Genomic DNA, 19170 nt, shown 5'->3' with positions numbered 1-19170 from the left:
GAAGTCCCAACCACGCACCTGGACGCACATAAAAGGAAGTAGCACTGCCACAAATGTGCTGCCGTGCACGGGACCGGCTGGGCGTGCACCTGGGCGTGCATACTACGTGTTATCCAGTAAAATGTGCTTAACCTTTTTCACAGAGGTCCCTTCGGGCTGCATAATATATCATCGAAAATCTATTTCAAAGGGCTACAACTTTTATGTTTTACATTTTCCAAAATTCCTAATAGAATTTGATTAAATCCTACTAAAATACAGATCTTCCATAAACCTAGTCGATTTTATCTGAATCTTATGCACCTCACTCTACGTCTTGATTTCAAAACAACTATTTTCACCCATAATCATCTCGATAGGACTTCATATGTCTAAGATGTCATATTAATACTCATTTAACACGTCCACGCCTAGTCTAAATTTACGGAGTGTTATAAATTTATCACCTGCTCGATTTCCTTTTGGAAATTTTGTTTTGTCATTTTCCCTCCAAACAAGATTCACATGTTAGTAGTGCCTCCACTTTTAATGAACTTAAAAGTCCATCCTTAACCAACCTTGAAATCCTGTTCTGATTTATATGACCCAAATGCAAGTGCCATAAATAAGTTTCACTCAATTCATAAGAACGTTTTCTCTTATTTGGTAAATCAATACAATTTAGTTTATTAGGGTGCAACAGTTTAGGAATAGAATCAACAATAAAAAGACCATCAATCAATGTAGTCGAAGAGAGATAACACTTATTATCTAATAAGACATTTATTATCAGTATCATGAAAATTAATATCATATCCATCTCTCATAGCGCTAGAAACCGAAATTAAATTCCTTCTAACGGAAGGTACATATAATGTGTCCTCTAAAGTTAATAGTCTATTACTGCCAAACAAAATACTAATATTTCCTAATACTAAAGCTGGAGCTGCCGAACTATTCACATGATAAACATTGACTTCCCCTCTACTTAACTGCCGCGTTACCTAAAACCCCTACAAAAAAGTATAGACATGATTAGTGGCTCCCGAATCTACACACCATGACATAGTAGAAACAACCCCTAAAAAGGTTTCAACAACAAGTAGATGTAAATCACCTGGTTTATTATTCAGCTTTGCCAGCCAAACATTATTTCTTATGATGCCCAGGCTTCTTGCAGTGATAACACTTGCCCTTAGGCTTTTTCATACCAGCAGTTACGCCTCAAATAGAGGGATTTTGAGTCTTTTTCTTCTTTATACCAGCAGTACCATAGGAGAAGCTTGTTGCTTGATAATAGTCTCTGCCGACTGCAGCTCATTCAGCAATTTCGCAAGTGACAAGTCCATTTTGTTCATGTTATAATTCAGGTGAAACTGCTGAAAACTGTCAGGCAGAGTCTGCAAGATCATCTCAACCTACGTATCCTTATCAATATTAGCTCCAAGGACCTCCAGTTCATTCAGAAGACTCATCAACTTCAGAACATAGTCCCTGACAGATGAACCTTCAACCATTTTGGTATTCAGAAGAGCTTTCATGGCATTCTGCTTAGCCACACGATTTTGATCTCCAAACATCTCTTTGAGATTTCCCATAATGTCATAAGAAGACTCCATTGATTGATGCTGATGTTGCAGAACATTCGATATAGATGCTAGAACGTAACACTGCGCCATCACATCAGCCTTAACCCATTTCTGGTAAGCTTTCTGTTCATCATCCGTAGAAACTTCTCCAAGTTTTTCTGGACACACCTCATCAAGCACAAATTTGTAGTCTTCAACAATTAAGACAATATCCAATCTTTGTTTCCAATCAACATAATTCGGACCCTCAAGTTTGTTTTGAGTAAGAATAGTAGTAAGAGGATTGAAAGCAACCATGGTTAATTTGAGAGACAATTAAATAAATAGATGAAAATTAGTCATGTTTCATTGAATATTAAAATTCAAAACACACTACATACATATAATCCATGCACCTTGAATAACAAGTTTCAATGAGAAAGGAGCTATTTTTGCAATATACATATGTAATGATAAATTATTCGCTCCATGAATTTAAACAAGCGTTACTCAGATGGAGAGTAAACTGTTAATTTAAGTCAAGCGAATATCAACATTCAAGATACTAGTCCCATTGAACAAACATGCATACTCAGATGGAAAGTAAATACAAGTAATCAACAACTAGTAGTACCTAGTGATTACCTATAATGAGTTTATCCGATATTAAATAAGACCTATGTCAACATGTCATATCACCAACATTTAACCATGGAGACCATAGGGAACAATCCCTACCACCACTGGATTAAAAACAACTTAAAATATTTTCACAAATCATTCTAGCAAAATAGAAAAATGCCCAAAACACCATCTAAACGACACCAAACGCCCGAAAACTAGCCTAGATAATGAGCAAATCTCATGAGTATTCACTACTAAGCCTTTTTAATAGACCCATTGCAGATCAATCGGAGTCCGTCAATATGTTGACCTCCGATTTTGTGAGCAATTCAGCCAAAAATTGAGTTTTGCATTTTTCTCAGATTAAATTAATTTTCATATTATTCTTATCAAATATCAGATAATAAACATATATTACATGATTTACAGAATAATCAAAATTCTCGAAAATAATATTCATGCATAGAACATCGCAATTTTAAAAAAAAAAATCTTTGCATTTAATTCAAAACTCGCATATTAACATGATGTTCCTTTTTCATGATCATCCTAATTATCTAATTAGACGTGTGTAGGCTTTGATACCAATTGTTGGATTATATATCACGGTAGAAGCAATTTCAGTATCATATTCACATGTAAATTGAATAATTAGCACATATGAAGATTATACGAGTTACCTCTTGACGCTTGAATAAAGTAAATCAACCTTGGTCTTCAGTTCCAGAGTAGAACGGTCACGACCTCCAAAAATATTCCATAGTCTTCTATTGTATTACCCAAATAACATCCGGAAATAGAGAATTTCGGGTGGGCGAAATTCCAAGGAAAACTACACCAAAATTTCGGCCAGCCCTATGGAGGAAATACCCATGTATATAGCCACGTTATTTAGGGTAAAACCCTTTTCCAAAACCTGTTGGATTTTCTTTTCCACCAAGAAAAGGTTTTCTTTATTTCATATTATTTAGGCACAATAGGGGCCACATAATTTAATTAACACGACTCCCTATTATTGAATTAATTTCTACCATAGTAAATTATGAATTATTCCACTAAAAATTCGTAATTGCACTCCTTAGTTCAGTTTCAAAATTCTTTCATAAAACTGTATTTAACTCCCCATGTTAAGATTTAGATACTAATCAATCAAATTAAATTACTGATAATTTAATTTATTGAATACTTCCTTGAGACTTTCGCTCAGATACAAATTTACTGGTCGGGTTTATACACGAAACCTTATATGTTTTCGTAAAGGAGTATCTCTCAAAATCGAGACATGGATTCTATTAACTAATTATTATTTCTCCAATATATATCTTCTTCAGATGCCTTAAGAACCAAGGCCTTATTCCTCCTTTGTTATTCCTTGCACAGTTCTATCTTTCTCATCTTATGAGTCTTTACGTTTCCAACCAACTCATCAAGTGAGATATTATCCAACTCCTTTACATCCTGAATAGTTGTGACTTTTGATTCCCATGAAGCTGGAAGAATCCTTAGAACTTTTCTAACCAACTCTTCTGAAGTAAATACCTTTCCAAGTGATTTCAGTTCATTTGTTATTATAGTAAACCTAGTCATCATCTCTTGGATGGGCTTAGACTCCTTCATGGAGAAGAGCTCATAGTTCCTCATAAGTAATTAAATCCTTGATCTCTTCACTTGGTTTATTCCTTCATGAGCAGTTTGAAGTGCATCCCAGATCTCCTTTGCATTAGAGCAGGATGATATCCTGTCGTACTCATCAGGACCAAGTTCACATATAAAGATCTTCTTGGTCTTTGCATTCTTCTCCATCATTCTGAAATCTGCTGCTACTAATTCAGAGGGGTCTTTGGGAATAGTTTCATTTTTCCCATTTTGTTTAGTAGGAGTTAATGACCTTGATTCACTATGGTCCATAGTTCATAGTCTTCACTCGTCAGGAAATCCCCCATTCTTGCTTTCCACCAACTGTAGTATTTTTCATTAAACAGGGGTGGTCTAGTAGTTGACTATCCTTCATTAATGCCAGGTGGATCATTCATTTTGATTCCAAGATCTCTTTAGGTGTTAGCTGTGTGTGAGATAACCAGCTCTGATACCAATTGTTAGTTTGAGTGCCTTTATGGATTACTAAAGAACTTGGATCGTTACCTTACTCCTTAAGCATAAGAAAAAATAACCAGTAAAGTAAACACAATAATTTTTACGTGGAAAATTACTCGGCTCAAAAGGTGCAAAAACCACGACCTACCACCTAGGATTTTAGCTTCAACTTCACTAAAACAATGAGTCAAATGTATCGATTACAAATTTATAACTCAATACTCTGCAGTTCTCCTACTTCAACTATTTGACTTACAAGTTACTTCAACTTGCAAAACCAAACAATCACTCCAACTCACTGATTGTATATGACACTTTGATTACAACTCAATTTCCTAAAACACATTTACTAAACTTACTCAAGAAGAACACCAACACTAGTAATCAACTTGAGTATAGAAAATGTAGTTCTTCCATTGATGTGCAGAAGGATAATCTCAGCAGTCCAAAAGGATAATATTTAACCTCCCTAGACTCCAAGATCTTTTAGGAGACCTATGCACAATCAACTTCTCATTTGATAGGACGCCTACTGCTCCAAGTCCTCCACAATTCTTGGGACTCTTATCTCTCATTTATGCAAGAATATCTTCTTGGAAAACAACCCTTATCATATTTAGCAGTCCTCTTCCAACGAACTCGGACTTGAGTAACTTTGTGATAAAGTTACTGCCGTGTAAGAAATCATCAACCTTGATGGCCTGGTTCTTAGAGCAGTTAAGTAGCTACGTTGAGGACTTGGTTCTTAGTTCATTTCCTCTGAACAAACTTTGTTAATCATCAAAACCTCAATACTCAACAAATTTCCTATTTTTGATGATGTCAAACTCTGTGCACATAAAACCAGGTAATCACCTTAAATCACAACCACACGATGATCCAGAGAAAGTACAACGGTATACAACAAGCACACAACCAGGCTACATCAACACTAAACACCCCAACTCTATCTTCCCCTTTTGGCATCATCGAAAAAAAAGATGTTAGACAGACTAAGCATAGTTAATGCAAGATTCATAGCCATTTTAGGCTACAACACAAGCTCAAGAATTATCAAGATAAAAAATAAGCTGATGAGACAACCATGCGCGAAGACATGGGGTGAAGGACCAGGTTCAAGGGTGAGAGGAGGAAGGGGTCAAGGCTTTCACAAGGATGGTAATCTGTTGGGAATGAGCCTTTCTGTTCCTTCTGAGCTCTTCCCTAAGTTGTCTGGTCTCTTTTCTGAACTCATTATTGTCTTCCCTAAGCTTAGAATTCTCCTTAAGAGCGAGCTCCAACCTTTTAAAGAGCTCAGTTGCACTGCTGCCACTAGATAAAATAGTAGAACCTGTTGGTGCTCTAGCCTTGGTCTTCTCATATCCACACTGCTTGAGTAAAACAACATCCATAACATCATTGTGATTTCCAAACTTAAGCTCAGGCAAGGCAATATTGAGCATGTCAAAAAACTCAGTTAGCATGAAACCATAAGGCATAGCATGCTTGGGCTTATAAGTGTTTGCAGCCCTTTCCATGTGCTGAATCATCAGGCTAGGAAGATTTATGGCTCTACCAATATCCAACAGTTCCATCACAGCTGTGTCAAGCATGGTAGCTTTATGCCTCTTCTCAGATCTCTGCAGTATGAAGGAGTTCACAAAGTGAAATAACAGCTTGTGAAAAGGAGTCATATCAGGCTTGTACACCTTCTGTGGAGCATCCAACTAAACTTCTGAGAACATTTCCATGTGACCACAATGCCTGTGTCCACATCATTGCCTATAGTTGGCCACTTCTTCTTTAGATAATTGTCAAATCCTAAGGAGGGAATATTCAGTAGCAGCCCAAGCTCTTCAGCATCAAATTCCATCTCAAACCTCCTTACAGAACTCTTGACCACCTTGCCATCAAATTGGAAGTTTGCATAAAACTCCACCACTGCAGGCACACACAGAGGAGGAAATGCCTTAACAAACATATGTCTCCATCCCTATAGTTAAAGTTTTTCAACTAACTGGGACATACCTTTCTCATCTGTGTTTGCAAGAATCTTCCCATTCAACACTTTTCTATTGTTGAATTCAGTAAGCTTGTCAACCACAACAGTTATAACCCTCATTTTCTTTCCTTTACCGGCCTTATTAGATGTGGTAGCTGCCTTGGTGGGTTTAACAACTTTCCTCTTCTAAGCTAGTTCTTTGCTTGCAAGGGATAGTTAGACTCATCCTCTTCGTCTAACTCAACTACAGGTTTAGCAATAGGAGATTGCTTTCTTGTCTTCTTGGAACCTCTCGACTCCTTAATGATCTGCTCATCAACAACCTTTCTTTTACTCATTGTGAGAGGAATCCTAGTAGGAGGGCCCACTTCTTTTCTTGCAGGGATAACTAATTTTGTTGCTTTCATAGGGGCCTTCTTGCTCTTCTTCCGTAATGCAGACAGGGGTAAATCATCCTCATCAGTCCTGACCTTCTCATCTCCAGTAAAAGGAGTTAACAAAGGCCTGGTTTCTTCAGCCCTTTTCTCTCCACTTGCTTCTTCTGAATGGGCTATGACAATGTTCCCAATATCCATTGAGACTTCATATTCCCCACTTGCATTCTTTTCCTCACTCTTACTTTCAGTAGTCTCACTTTCACTTCCCTTTTCTTCTTCCTCACCCTCACTCTCAGAGTCACCTTCTTCCTCACTATCTTTTTCTTCCTCTCCAGAATCTCCCACTTGTTTACCTAACCGATCTTCTGCCTCACTCTCCTTTTACTCTCCAGATTCCTCCTCATTCTCACTCTTTTTCTCATCATTATCATGAGCCATATAATTAGCCTGATGCTCCTCATGGATAGCTACCTCTCCTCCTTCTTCCTCACTTTCGCCATCACCCTCATCCTCAGTCCAGCTGAAAGAGAGGCCATCAGAAGCCTCTTTATTCATTGGTTATTTCTCACCTTCCCCCCAACCATAGGTATGACATTCGTGGTATCCACACTTTTCTCCTAAGTTGCAGTTTCCATTTCTAAAGTAGTTTCCTCCACTCGTTATTTGTCACTTATGGGTGGAACAATTTCTAAGGGTGAAACTTAAATAGCAGAAACCAGAACATCTAAGTTTGATGGAGATAATTTTACCTGATCAGTAGTAGTCAACACAGATTTCCCTTGAGCCATAGCTTCCTTAAAAATATTGTGCCCTCCTTAGTAGTAACACGAATCACCACCTTGTCACTTTTAACTAATTTTCTTCGCGTAGCCTTGATCTTGGTAGGTTTAAAGGTGATTTTTGAAGTAGACACATGTGCATGGGAAGATGATTTTGGAGATGAAGGTCTAGTAGAGGTGGGAATAGCGGGTGCAACAAGAGCATGTGATGATAATGCTTGTACAGTAGAGGTTATAGGTGGAGAGGGAACATGTGTGGGTGCAGGTTCACTGGTTGATTTTTCATTTTTCATAGGTTTGGGCTTCATGTTCTTGGGTTTTGCTTCAACCTTGGATGAGGATTTTGCTTTAGTGGGAGTTTGGCTTGATTTAGGCATGGTGATGAGTGAATGAAATCGATGAAAGAATGAGAGAAAGTTTTCTTTGATTCTTGCTTAGGGTTTGAGAGGAACATTGAGGTCTGAGAGATGGATCACAAGAGGGCTTTTAAGGAGGGTAGTCCTGATTTGACTGGAAGAAAGATAGTAACCGAATTTGAGTTCTAACGGGACTCTAATAATTATTCTATTTGACTATTAGACTTTTAGAAGTAATTGGAATCTAATTGCTTTAGGATTTCCCCTTAATCCTTGACAAATAAGAGTGATGCTAACAGGATTAGAGAGTTTAAGTATAACACTAATTTCAGTTATAAAGTCCCTATGATTTAAGTCAAGATGGCACGTACCTGAGTCAAAGAACCAACTCCTTAGCAACCCCTCACTCATTTATGTACTAAAGATTCAGCACAATAGGTTAGTATCATAAGACATAGTTATCAACTAGACTTTTCTAGGAGAGTGTGTGTGCTCAAGATAAGCACGGGACTGAATCAAACATATTAAACTCGACCATCTACATCCAATTATAAGTTTTTCTAGATAACCATTGTGGTTCAACCTAGTTGGAAGTATTAATTAGACCCAGTTTCACTATGTTCCTTTCAAAGTGATCCTACTCAGAGCCTTAGTAAAAATATCAGTAATTTGGTCTTCAGTTTTACATAAGTTAATTGAGATATTCCCCCTTTCAACATTGTCTCTGAGAAAGTGATGTTTAATGTCAATGTGCTTGGTTCTCTTATTTTTTCAGGGATTTTTAGCAATGTTTATGGCACCCGTGTTATCACAAAAAATGGGAACACAATCAACAAAAATACCATAGTCCCTTAGCTGTTGTCTTATCCACAACAACTGAGCACAACAAGATGCTGCTATAACATATTCTGCTTCAGCTGTAGACAAAGCCATTGAGTTTTGCTTCTTTGTTCCCCAAGACACCAAGCAAGAACCAAGAAAGTGTGATATTCCTGAAGTGCTTTTCCTGTCAATATGAAAACCTGCATAGTCAGCATCAACATAACCAACTAGATCAAAGCTGTATTCTTTGAGACACCATAAGCATAGGTCAGGAGTCCCCTTGAGATATCTTAGTATCCTCTTGACAGTCTTCAGGTGAGATTCCTTGGGATTTGGCTGAAATCTTGCACATAGTCCCACACTGAATACAATATCAGGCCTACTTTCTGTGTGATAGAATAGTGACCCAATAATTCCTCTATATAGCTTTTGTTCCCACACGTTTCCCTTCTTTATCAAGGTCCAGCTTTGTTGCAATGGCAATGGGAGTGTCTATGGACTTAGAAGAGTCATGTTGAATTTCTTCAGTAGTTCCTTGATGTATTTTTGTTGATATATCATGGTTCCAGTAGGTGTTTACTTGATTTGCAGCCCCAAGAAGAAGTTCAATTCACCCATCATTTTAGAAATTTCCTTGCACATTGCTTCATTAGTAGTCACAAAGATAATATCATCCACATATACTTGTACAATCAGAAGAGTTTTTCCTTTACTCCTCAGAAACAATGTGTTGTCCACCTTTCATCTTACAAAGTTATTGGTTAAGAGGAATTTTGAGAGCCTCTTATACCAAGATCTTGGAGCCTGTTTTAGTCCATACATGGCTTTGTCTAACTTGAACACATAGTAAGGGGATTCTTCACTCTCAAACCCAGGATGTTGTTTAACAAACACTTCCTCTTTTAGATAACCATTCAAAAATGCACTCTTTACATCCATCTGATACATGGTGAACTCCATGTATGCAGAAAAATCTATTAGAATTGTTATAGCTTCCATTCTGTCTATAGGTGCAAATGTCTCATTGTCACGCCCCAAAATTGGGGAGCGCGACCGGCGCTTAACCGAGTTAACCCGGTCGAGCAAGCCTGTTAGATTTCCTTGTACCTAAACTCATTCATGAATAAAGAGGAGATGAACTCCATTAATCAAACATTGAAAAGATTTCATTAACAACTCCCATTTCATATCCATTAACAACTTCATTCATAATTTTCAAAATATTACGAGTTTATAGAATTAATGAAAAACATGCTTGCCAAATACCAAAATTTCTAGTTCAATTCCCCACATCAAACACCACCCAAAACCTGTATACGGAGCCTCTAAGTACAACAGAAGAGTAGTATGGAAGTGCCGGCAACAAGGCCCCGGCTATACCTCAAAACACAATATACAACACAAATGACATCAGGCCCGGAATAGAGTAGGGCTCACTAAAACCTGCTGAATAGAGAGTGACTGCTAACGAGGACCAAAACTGCCCGCTGATGAACCACCTGCATCCATTGAAGAAGCAGCGCCCCCGATAAAAGGGACGTTAGTACATATAGAATAGTACTAGTATGTAAAGCTAACTATCCTCTTTCAAAATAGAATGCCCACATAAGAAAGAGAAAACCATAGAAACAACAAGTCATAATCAATGATATCCAAATGCCAAGTTAAAACACAAAAAATTTCAAAATACGAAAATAATATATATTTATGGTTGGGAGATCATTAGCACCGATATACAACCGTGTTTGATCACGCCCGATCGGCTAGGCCATCTCCCCACGAACAATGTGGTTTGACATGTGGTGCTACAGAAAGGAGTTACCAAGAGTAGTACCACCATGTGCGCATCATGGCGTATGATCTCCACCCGATCAACTAGTCCGCCTTCCCACATATGACGTGTGGGTTGACTTTTACACATCACAACTATTTTTAATCTCATCGCAATTAAGGGGAATAATCTCATACCAAATAAGGGGAATAATCATAATCCACTCCTACACCGGCACATGTAGTTTCGGGTAAGGGCCTTATGACCCACCTTTCCTCGGTTTACTAATGATACTCCCAAAAACATTTTTGGTTTACACACAAGGAAAACAAAAGCACAAATATATTTACCTCATCACCTTTCACATTGTATAAATCTCTACTAGTATTTTCAACCAATCACAACAACAATATTTTTTTTGGCTCTTTTGGCCATTCACGAGATTCTTTATTCAAGGCACGGTAGCCGTATTTCAAATTTCACACTTTCATATCTTTCCTTCCATGAATCATCATCCCAAATATCAACATATATAATATTCCGGAAACCACAACTTTAAGTTAATTAGAAATGAAGGCTTTAAACACAATAAATTTCTTTCCAAAAATAGAGTAAAATGATTGGCAATCGAAGCGCAAGTTAAAATCATAAAAAAGTAACACACAATTTATTCTCGAAATACTTTTTCCCAAAAATGACAATACACAATTTTCACTCACGAATATGTAAAAATGCAAAATACATTGAAAATACTCACCAAGCATAACATTAGTTAAAACAACCATATATGAGTATGACTTGAGTACATAAGCTTTTAGGCAATTCTATTTTTGAAATAATTTTTGAACAATTGAATCAAAAGTCATTTCATAATCTTTCTCACATCATCTTCCTTCATTAGCACCACTAGCCACGAGTATAAGTTTCATTCTTGGCACGTTGGCCATACTCTATATCCCCAATTCACTTATTTTACTTCCAACCATCTTTATAGATTATCAACAATAAGACATCTCTAATTAATATTTTAGATAAATATATGAGTAATTAAGAGTCTTAAGCATATTGAGATTTTCTCACACAATTGGCATCATAACCTTCATTTGAAACACGACTCAAAGACATAGCATTTTAATAAACATATCATTCTTGAACACATTTCCAAAGGATAACATAATGTGATTGGAACATTCAGAACACATGTTTGAATACATAATTCTCCACACTTTGCCTATTCGGGACAATCGAATTTATTGGGAACAACTCGGAACATAGAATAAGGAACTTGAGACAACCATACTTGAAACTTACGGGAACATCATGGAATTCAATTCTAAGAGAGTAGTTTAACCAACATACCTCGCTTTGAGCTTTCCTTAAATTACTACAATGCTCCGGAAATCTTAGCAATCCCAATCTATTTTGATACATAACAAAATCGAACACAAATTAGGAAGGTATTCATGGTTTCAGCTCATTTGAGCATTTTATCAAACACTAGGTGTGCAAATTTGGTTACAAGGTTCTACTACAAGATTTCCTTTACTCCACAACCAAATCCTTACTTATTTGAGCTCAACAATCTTCCCACAAAACTTATTGCTACAAGCATATATGCATAATACTCTTACACCCAAGAATCATACTCCCAATCACCCATCTTTTACCCCAAACTCGAAATTGAAGACTAGAGGTTTGAATCTTACCTCTTGAGTGAAGATCTTGTGAGATTTCCTTGTTGGATTTCAAGGCTTGAACAAGATCTTGGTGAAAAAAATATTTCATCTACTTCATCTCTCTAAAACACTCCCACTTCTCTCTAAAATCATCAGATATTTGCCCCAAAATAAGCTCCAAAGCCTATTTATTAAAATAGGGTCGGGTTATGAAAATAGAAAAATTAACCCTCCGAACTCAGGCCTGCAGTCGCAGAATGGACCGCAGAATGAGTATGCGGGTCGCACAATAGACGACAAAATTGATGCCCAGAACTGGGCTGCACTGGTCAATTCTGTGACCATTCTGCGGCCCGCAGAATGATTCCGCGGTCGCAGAATTGGCCGCAGAATCACATTCTGCTAGCCTTTGGTAATTTGGTCATAACATCTTGTAGGATTGTCCAAATGATGAACGGTTTAAAGCGTTAGAAACTAGACTCGAATATATTTAATTTTATAGGTCATCCATAACATAACACCTTTTATAAATATAGATATGCTCATCCAAAATTTGGTCTTGTTTCGTACTCATTTGGAACTTTTAGTCAATCATGTAATTTCCAACTTGACTTGGACTTAGGGCTATCCTTATACCCCACATAACTTATAATATGACTCGTACACTTATTATACTATCCAATTGATATCCATTATATTAATAGTCCCCGTCTGCATATAAAATAATATAATTAGCGCATATCAACTTTCTTAATAGCGCTTAAGTACTTCAAAATTTTCCGGTGTGTTACATTCTCCCCCACTGAAGAACATTCTTCCTCGAATGTTTTACAAATAACTTCTAATAATAGAGTTACCATCCTTTTACCTCCAGCCGTTATACATAGGCGCTTATGACTGCATGGTTCTTATACTTCCTTTCCAAAATCTCAACTTACTTATGGCCCTTAAAATATGGCTATCTTTACAAATTCTTAAAATTTTTGACAGAGTTTCCCCTGTAACTGTGCCTATCCACCTGCCAGATAATCACCAAAATCAATCTATCAGCACATCCACAACTTCACAAAGTATCACAATGTATATCAACAGCACTAATCTCATCATTACAGGCATTATATTATCAAGAGTGATATCTGGACATGAACTGCACATATTTAAATCATAACACATAAAAAGTACCTTTCAAATCTCAATCATTTGACTATACACTCAAGTGAGAACATTTTATTTCCTTAACACTTTTGGCCCTCAAGGTGGCCTCCTCGACTTACAGACTTCGCCATAACACATTAACGGAGGCAATCTCAACTCTCAGACTTTTCTAACAAGGATAGCAAATAGTTTCTCCTCATAATCCAATTATCCATTAACTTCACATTCTTAGACATAGACACATGAAACATCGGGTACACGGAGAATAATAATAGGAAAACATCATACTCATAGTTTGGCCAATTTCCTTCAAGATTTCATAAGGCCTAATGTGACTACACATTCTTTACCTTTATTAACAATTCACATAGCATCCTCATGGAGAAAATAGTGAGAATAACCCGTTCACTTTCTTCAACTCTAAATCTCTACGCTGAACATCCAAACTAAACATTTGGTGGCCTCCAACAATTAGTCTAAGATGTGCTAGCTTGAATATGACCATAAAATTGCCTATCCAATATATTTTATCACGGGATGACGCTTCTTCTTTGACATGTGACATATGGGAGGCATAATCGGAAGGATAAAGATATTAGAGCCAGTTATTCTTGGAAGACTATGAGTCATGAAAAGTACAACAACAATTTTTTCATTCCATATGTGCCTTGTTCGGCAGGAGTAAGCCTCAAAGAAAAATGGCCAAGTACATGACACCAGTCCTCTCCTGGAGTGTAGGAAAAATCAGTTCAACTTGAAATGAGAATATTATGGCACCCCAAATATGATATGGGTTTCAAAATGCATGAAATTGCATTACGCTCTTAACATTAACTGACACAAGGAATCTATGTCACAAGCCCATGGGGATGAAAAAGAAGTTGAACACTTGTGAGAATATTATCATTCTCACAACTTAACCTTTGCCAATAGTTGATCCTATATGAGAGGACTAGAGATACGACAAATTTGTCTTTCAATTCAATATGCTCATAATATATGCTAGAATTTTAAACATCCACTTGAAGTGGGGGGGGGGAGTCGTGGTAAGGCTGCTTAACTTTCAACCATAAATGAGTGAAATCATGTAGATAGGACATCTTAATGTTTGGATGAAATCATGTATTGGTTAAAGATAATATACACTTTGCTATAAGCTAGACATATCTCTGCCATAATAACTCTCAAGCTGCAATACCAGGCCACTTCATGGACAACTACGATACTAGGAACAAAGTAGGCTACTTACTGCGGAATGATCTAAGTGGACATGAAAGTCATACTGAGATGGGCACTCAAAAAGGGTCTTCCTGTGATGAATTTGTGAAAATCTCAAATTTTCCAGAAACTTTTATGCGGACAAGTGACCCCTTTCAATTGACAGGTACACATATGATAGGTGCTGAGATATACTCTCATGTTACTAGACAGTGAAAAGGATTCATGATAATATTCACAAAGGAGTAAAGTGACTGCTCCAACCATAAGAGCCACATACATAGAAGAGAGAGAGTTGCTCGAGAAGGATCTCAAAACTAGGCTATCTTATATTAGATTTGATACCACATAGGTAAATATTATGGTGGTGCGTGCATAGGCACACATGAGCATATGTTATCCATTTGAATCAAAAGGTTCTGTAAGAAATTCATCAGGTATAGTCCCTTGTTGAGAATTTAGGAAAGCAAGTGGGAAGTATTAGCATAGGGTTATAACTTAATTCATGGAAATACTTATAGAGCTCAATTACACAAGAGGTTGTAAATAAGAGAATTTGTAATAGAATGGCTTCATGAATAATGCATATCGTTCAAAAAGTAAGTACATGCAATGTTTTGTGATCCAGCATTTTGGTTAAGACCATATTTATGTAGGCCCCTTCAATATGGATATACATATACAACAAGGAAAGTAATGCGGTGTTCATAATGATGTACTAAGGAATGACTTGGTGATTTTAGATTGACAGGGCAGTACCTTAATTTATGCCCCTCGACTCCACATCAATAACATACATTGGTACCATAGTGACATACCCTCGAATGACATCTCCTACACTTCTCACAATGAGGATGAGGTCCGCCAAGCTGACTCGCCCCACTGATCTGATATCTACCCTTTTTGCATAAGTCATAAGAATCCCTCTTATCATTCCTCCAGGCCTTCACGACGGGAGTAATAATCTCACCGGTCTGCTGTGTGGGCCTTTGGAATTTCCCAAGCATGTCACCTCTAACACACTCTTGAGCATACTCACAACATGACGCAAAATGTTCCCGCCCACATATCGAGTAGATCAGGCTAGGTGTACCCAACCTAGGGCATTTGTTCTCATTATGCCCCCTCTTTCCACAACCATAACATATTTCAAGAATCATCAAACACGTCCCCAAGTGGAACTTATTACGAATCAAACATTCCAACTTATTGGTACAAACAACACTCTTTCGTTTCTTAGGTTCTCTCATCACCTGATCTGGTGGCATGGTAACACTAATAGGAACATGGACACTTCCCCTAAAAATAGGTTCTTTCATTCCCTCCTTGCTGCCTCGAACTCATGGGTTACTCATATGAAAAATGAGACATGACGAGGAAATTAGCTCCCTATCTTGAGCTCTGTCGCACGATCTAGAGTACCAAAGAAGTGTGAAATTCCTAAATGTCCATGTAGCCTCCTCATTATAGATGTGCTAGACAACACACCAATAAGAAGGACTCTACTAGACACAGACCCGAGACATCCTAGGACACCTTAAAACCTTAGACTCTGATACCAAGTTTGTCACACCCCGAAATTGGGGAGCACGATCGGCGCTCAAGCGAGTGAACCCGGCCGAGCAAGCCTGTTAGATTCCCTTCTACCCAAACTCATTCATGAATAAAGAGGAGATGGACTCTATTAATCAAACATTGAAAAGATTTCATTAACCACTCCCATTTCATATCCATTAACAACTTCATTCATAATTTCCAAAATATTACAAGTTTATAGATATAATGAAAAACATGTTTGCCATATACCAACATTTCTAGTTCAATTCTTCACATCAAACACCACCCACAACTTGTCTACAGCCTCTAAGTACGACATAAGAGTAGTATGGAAGTGCCAGAAATAAGGCCCCAGCTATACCTCAAAACACAATGTACAACGCAAATGACATCAGGCCCGGAATAGAGTAGGGCTCACCAAAACCTGCTGATGAACCACCTGCATCCATTGAAGATGCAACGCCCCCGGCAAAAGGGACGTTAATACATATGGAATGGTACTAGTATGTAAAACTAACTGTCCTCTTTTAAATAGAATGCCCACATAAGAAAGGGAAAACAATAGAAACAACAAGTCACAATCAACGATATCCAAATGCCAAGTTAAAACATAACAATTTTCAAAATACAAAGATAATATATATTTTTGGTTGAGAGAACATTAGCACTGATATACCACCGTGTTTTTAGAACGGAGTTCGATCATGCCCGATCGGCTAGGCCATCTCCCCACGGACAATGTGGTTTGGCATGTGGTGCGAAAGAAAGGTGTTACCAAGAGTAGTACCATCATGTGCGCAACATGGCGTACGATCTCCACCCGATCAACTAGGCCACCTTCCCACATATGCCGTGTGGGTTGACTTTTCCAAATCACAGCTATTTTCAATCTCATACCAATTAAGAGGAATAATCTCATCCCAAATAAGGGGAATAATCACAATCCACTCCTACACCGGCACATGTAGTTTCGGGTATAGGCCTTATGACCCACCCTTCCTCGGTTTACTAATGATACTCCCAAAAATATTTTTGGTTTACACAAAAGGGAAACAAAAGCACAAATATATTTACATCATCATCTTTCACATTGTATAAATCTCCACTAGTATTTTCAACCAATCACAACAATAATATTTCCTTGGCTCTTTTGGCCATTCATGAGATTCTTTATTCAAGGCACGGTAGCCGTATTTCAAATTCCACACTTTCATATCTTTACTTCCATGAATCATCATCACAAATATCAACATATATAATATTCCGGAAACCACAACTTTAAGTTAATTGGAAATGAAGACTTTAAACATAATAAATGTCTTTCCAAAAAATGGAGTAAAATGATTGGCAATCGAAGCGCAAGTTAAAATCATAAACAAGTAACACACCATTTATTCTCAAAATACTTTTCCCCAAAAAGTGAAATACATAATTTTCACTCACGAATATGTAAGAATGCAAAATACATTGAAAATACTCACCAAGCATAGCATTAGTTAAAATAGCCACATATGGGCATGACTTGAGTACATAAGCTTTTAGGCAATTCTATTTTTGAATTAATTTTGGAACAGTTGAATCAAAGCTCATTTCATAATCTTTCTCATATCATCTTCCTTCACTAGCACCACTAGCCACGAGTATAACTTTCATTATTGGCACGTTGGCCGCACTCTATATCCCCAATTCACTTATTTCACTTCCAACCATCTTTATAGATTATCAATAATAAGACATGTCCAATAAAGATTTTAGATACATATATGAGCAATTAAGAGTCTTAAGCATATTGAGATTTTCTCACACAATTTGGCATCATAACTTTCATTTGAAACACGACTCAAAGACATAGCATTTTAATACAATATCGTTCTTGAGCACATTCCCAAAGGATAACATAATGTGATAGGAACATTCATAACACGTTTTGAATATATAATTCTCGACACTTTGCTTATTCGAGACAATCGAATTTATTGGAAACCACTCGGAACATAGAATAAGGAACTTGAGACAACCATACTTGAAACTTACGGGAACATCATGGAATTCAATTCTAAGAGAGTAGTTTAGCCAACATACCCCGCTTTGATCTTTCCTTAGATTACTATAATGTTTCGAAAATCCTAACAATCCCAATCTATTTTGAAACATAACAAAATTGAACACAAATTAGGAAGGTATTCATGGTTTCATCTCATTTGAGCATTTTATCAAACATTAGGTTTGCAAATTTGGTTACAAGATTCTTCTACAAGATTTCCTTCACTCCTCAACCCAATCCTTACTTATTTGAGCTCAAAAATTTTCCCACAAACCTTATTGGTACAAGCATATATGCATAATACTCTTACGCCCAATAATCATACTCTCAATCACCTATGATTTACCCTAAACTCGAAATTGAAGACTTGAGGTTTGAATCTTACCTCTTGAGTGAAGATCTTATGAGATTTTCTTGTTGGATTTCAAGGATTGAACAAGATCTGGGTGAACAAAACACTTCATCTACTTCCTCTCTCTAGAACACTCTCACATCTCTCTAAAATCATCAGATATTTGCCCCAAAATAAGCCCCAAAGGCTATTTATCAAAATAGGTCGGGTTATGAAAATAGGAAAATTAACCCTCCGAACTCAGGTTTGCGGCCGCATAATGGACTGCAGAATGGGTATGCGGGTCGCACAATGGACCGCAAAATTGATGCCCAGAACTGGGCTACACTGGTCAATTCTGCGGTCCGCAGACCACTTCTGCGTCCGGCAGAATGATTATGCGTTCACAGAATTGGCCGCAGAATCACATTCTGTCAGCCTTTGGTAATTTGGTCATAACTCTTTGTAGGAGTGTCCAAATGATGAACGGTTTGAAGGGTTGAAAACTAGACTCGTAGATCGTTAATTCGATAGGTTATACATCATATAACTCTTTATATATTTGTAGATATGCTCGTCCAAATTTCAGTCTTGTACGTACTCATTTGGAACTTTTAGTCAATCATGTAATTTAAAACTGACTTGGACTTAGGGATTTCCTTATACCCCACATCACTTATAATATGAATCGTACACTTATTATCATATCCAATTGATATTCATTATATTAATATTCATCGTCTGCACACAAAATAATATAATTAGCGCACATCAACTTTCTTAATAGCGCTTAAGTACTTCAAAATATTCCGGGGTGTTACATTTATCATAGTCAATG

The 19170-nt window shown here is 37.2% G+C and overlaps 2 protein-coding genes across 2 annotated transcripts; both read right to left on the bottom strand.

Moving 5' to 3' along the window:
• Positions 1 to 1397: 1397 nt before the first annotated feature.
• Positions 1398 to 1865, bottom strand: LOC142171728 (uncharacterized). The gene has a single exon (XM_075235422.1). It carries the CDS (start codon positions 1863 to 1865, stop codon positions 1398 to 1400), a length of 468 nt encoding a protein of 155 aa, XP_075091523.1.
• A 6664-nt stretch (positions 1866 to 8529) lies between these two features.
• Positions 8530 to 9579, bottom strand: LOC142171727 (secreted RxLR effector protein 161-like). The gene is made up of 2 exons (XM_075235421.1): positions 9331 to 9579; positions 8530 to 9072 (listed from the first exon to the last, which is right to left on the bottom strand). The coding sequence occupies exons 1-2, from the start codon at positions 9577 to 9579 to the stop codon at positions 8530 to 8532; spliced, it is 792 nt and encodes a 263-aa protein (XP_075091522.1).
• Positions 9580 to 19170: the final 9591 nt, after the last annotated feature.

Source organism: Nicotiana tabacum, chromosome 17 (assembly GCF_000715075.1).
Source record: "Nicotiana tabacum cultivar K326 chromosome 17, ASM71507v2, whole genome shotgun sequence".
Lineage (NCBI taxonomy): Eukaryota > Viridiplantae > Streptophyta > Magnoliopsida > Solanales > Solanaceae > Nicotiana > Nicotiana tabacum.
The sequence above is the reverse complement of the archived record's forward strand: the minus strand, read 5'-3'. Positions and strand labels throughout refer to the sequence as shown.

Coding starts and splice junctions, on each gene's coding strand:
- LOC142171728 (XM_075235422.1), bottom strand. CDS start 1,865: ATGGTTGCTTTCAATCCTCTTACTACTATTCTTACTCAAAACAAACTT.
- LOC142171727 (XM_075235421.1), bottom strand. CDS start 9,579: ATGGAAGCTATAACAATTCTAATAGATTTTTCTGCATACATGGAGTTC. Junction 9,073..9,330: donor TCCTCTTAACCAATAACTTT/GTAAGATGAAAG, acceptor CTAAGTCCATAG/ACACTCCCATTGCCATTGCA.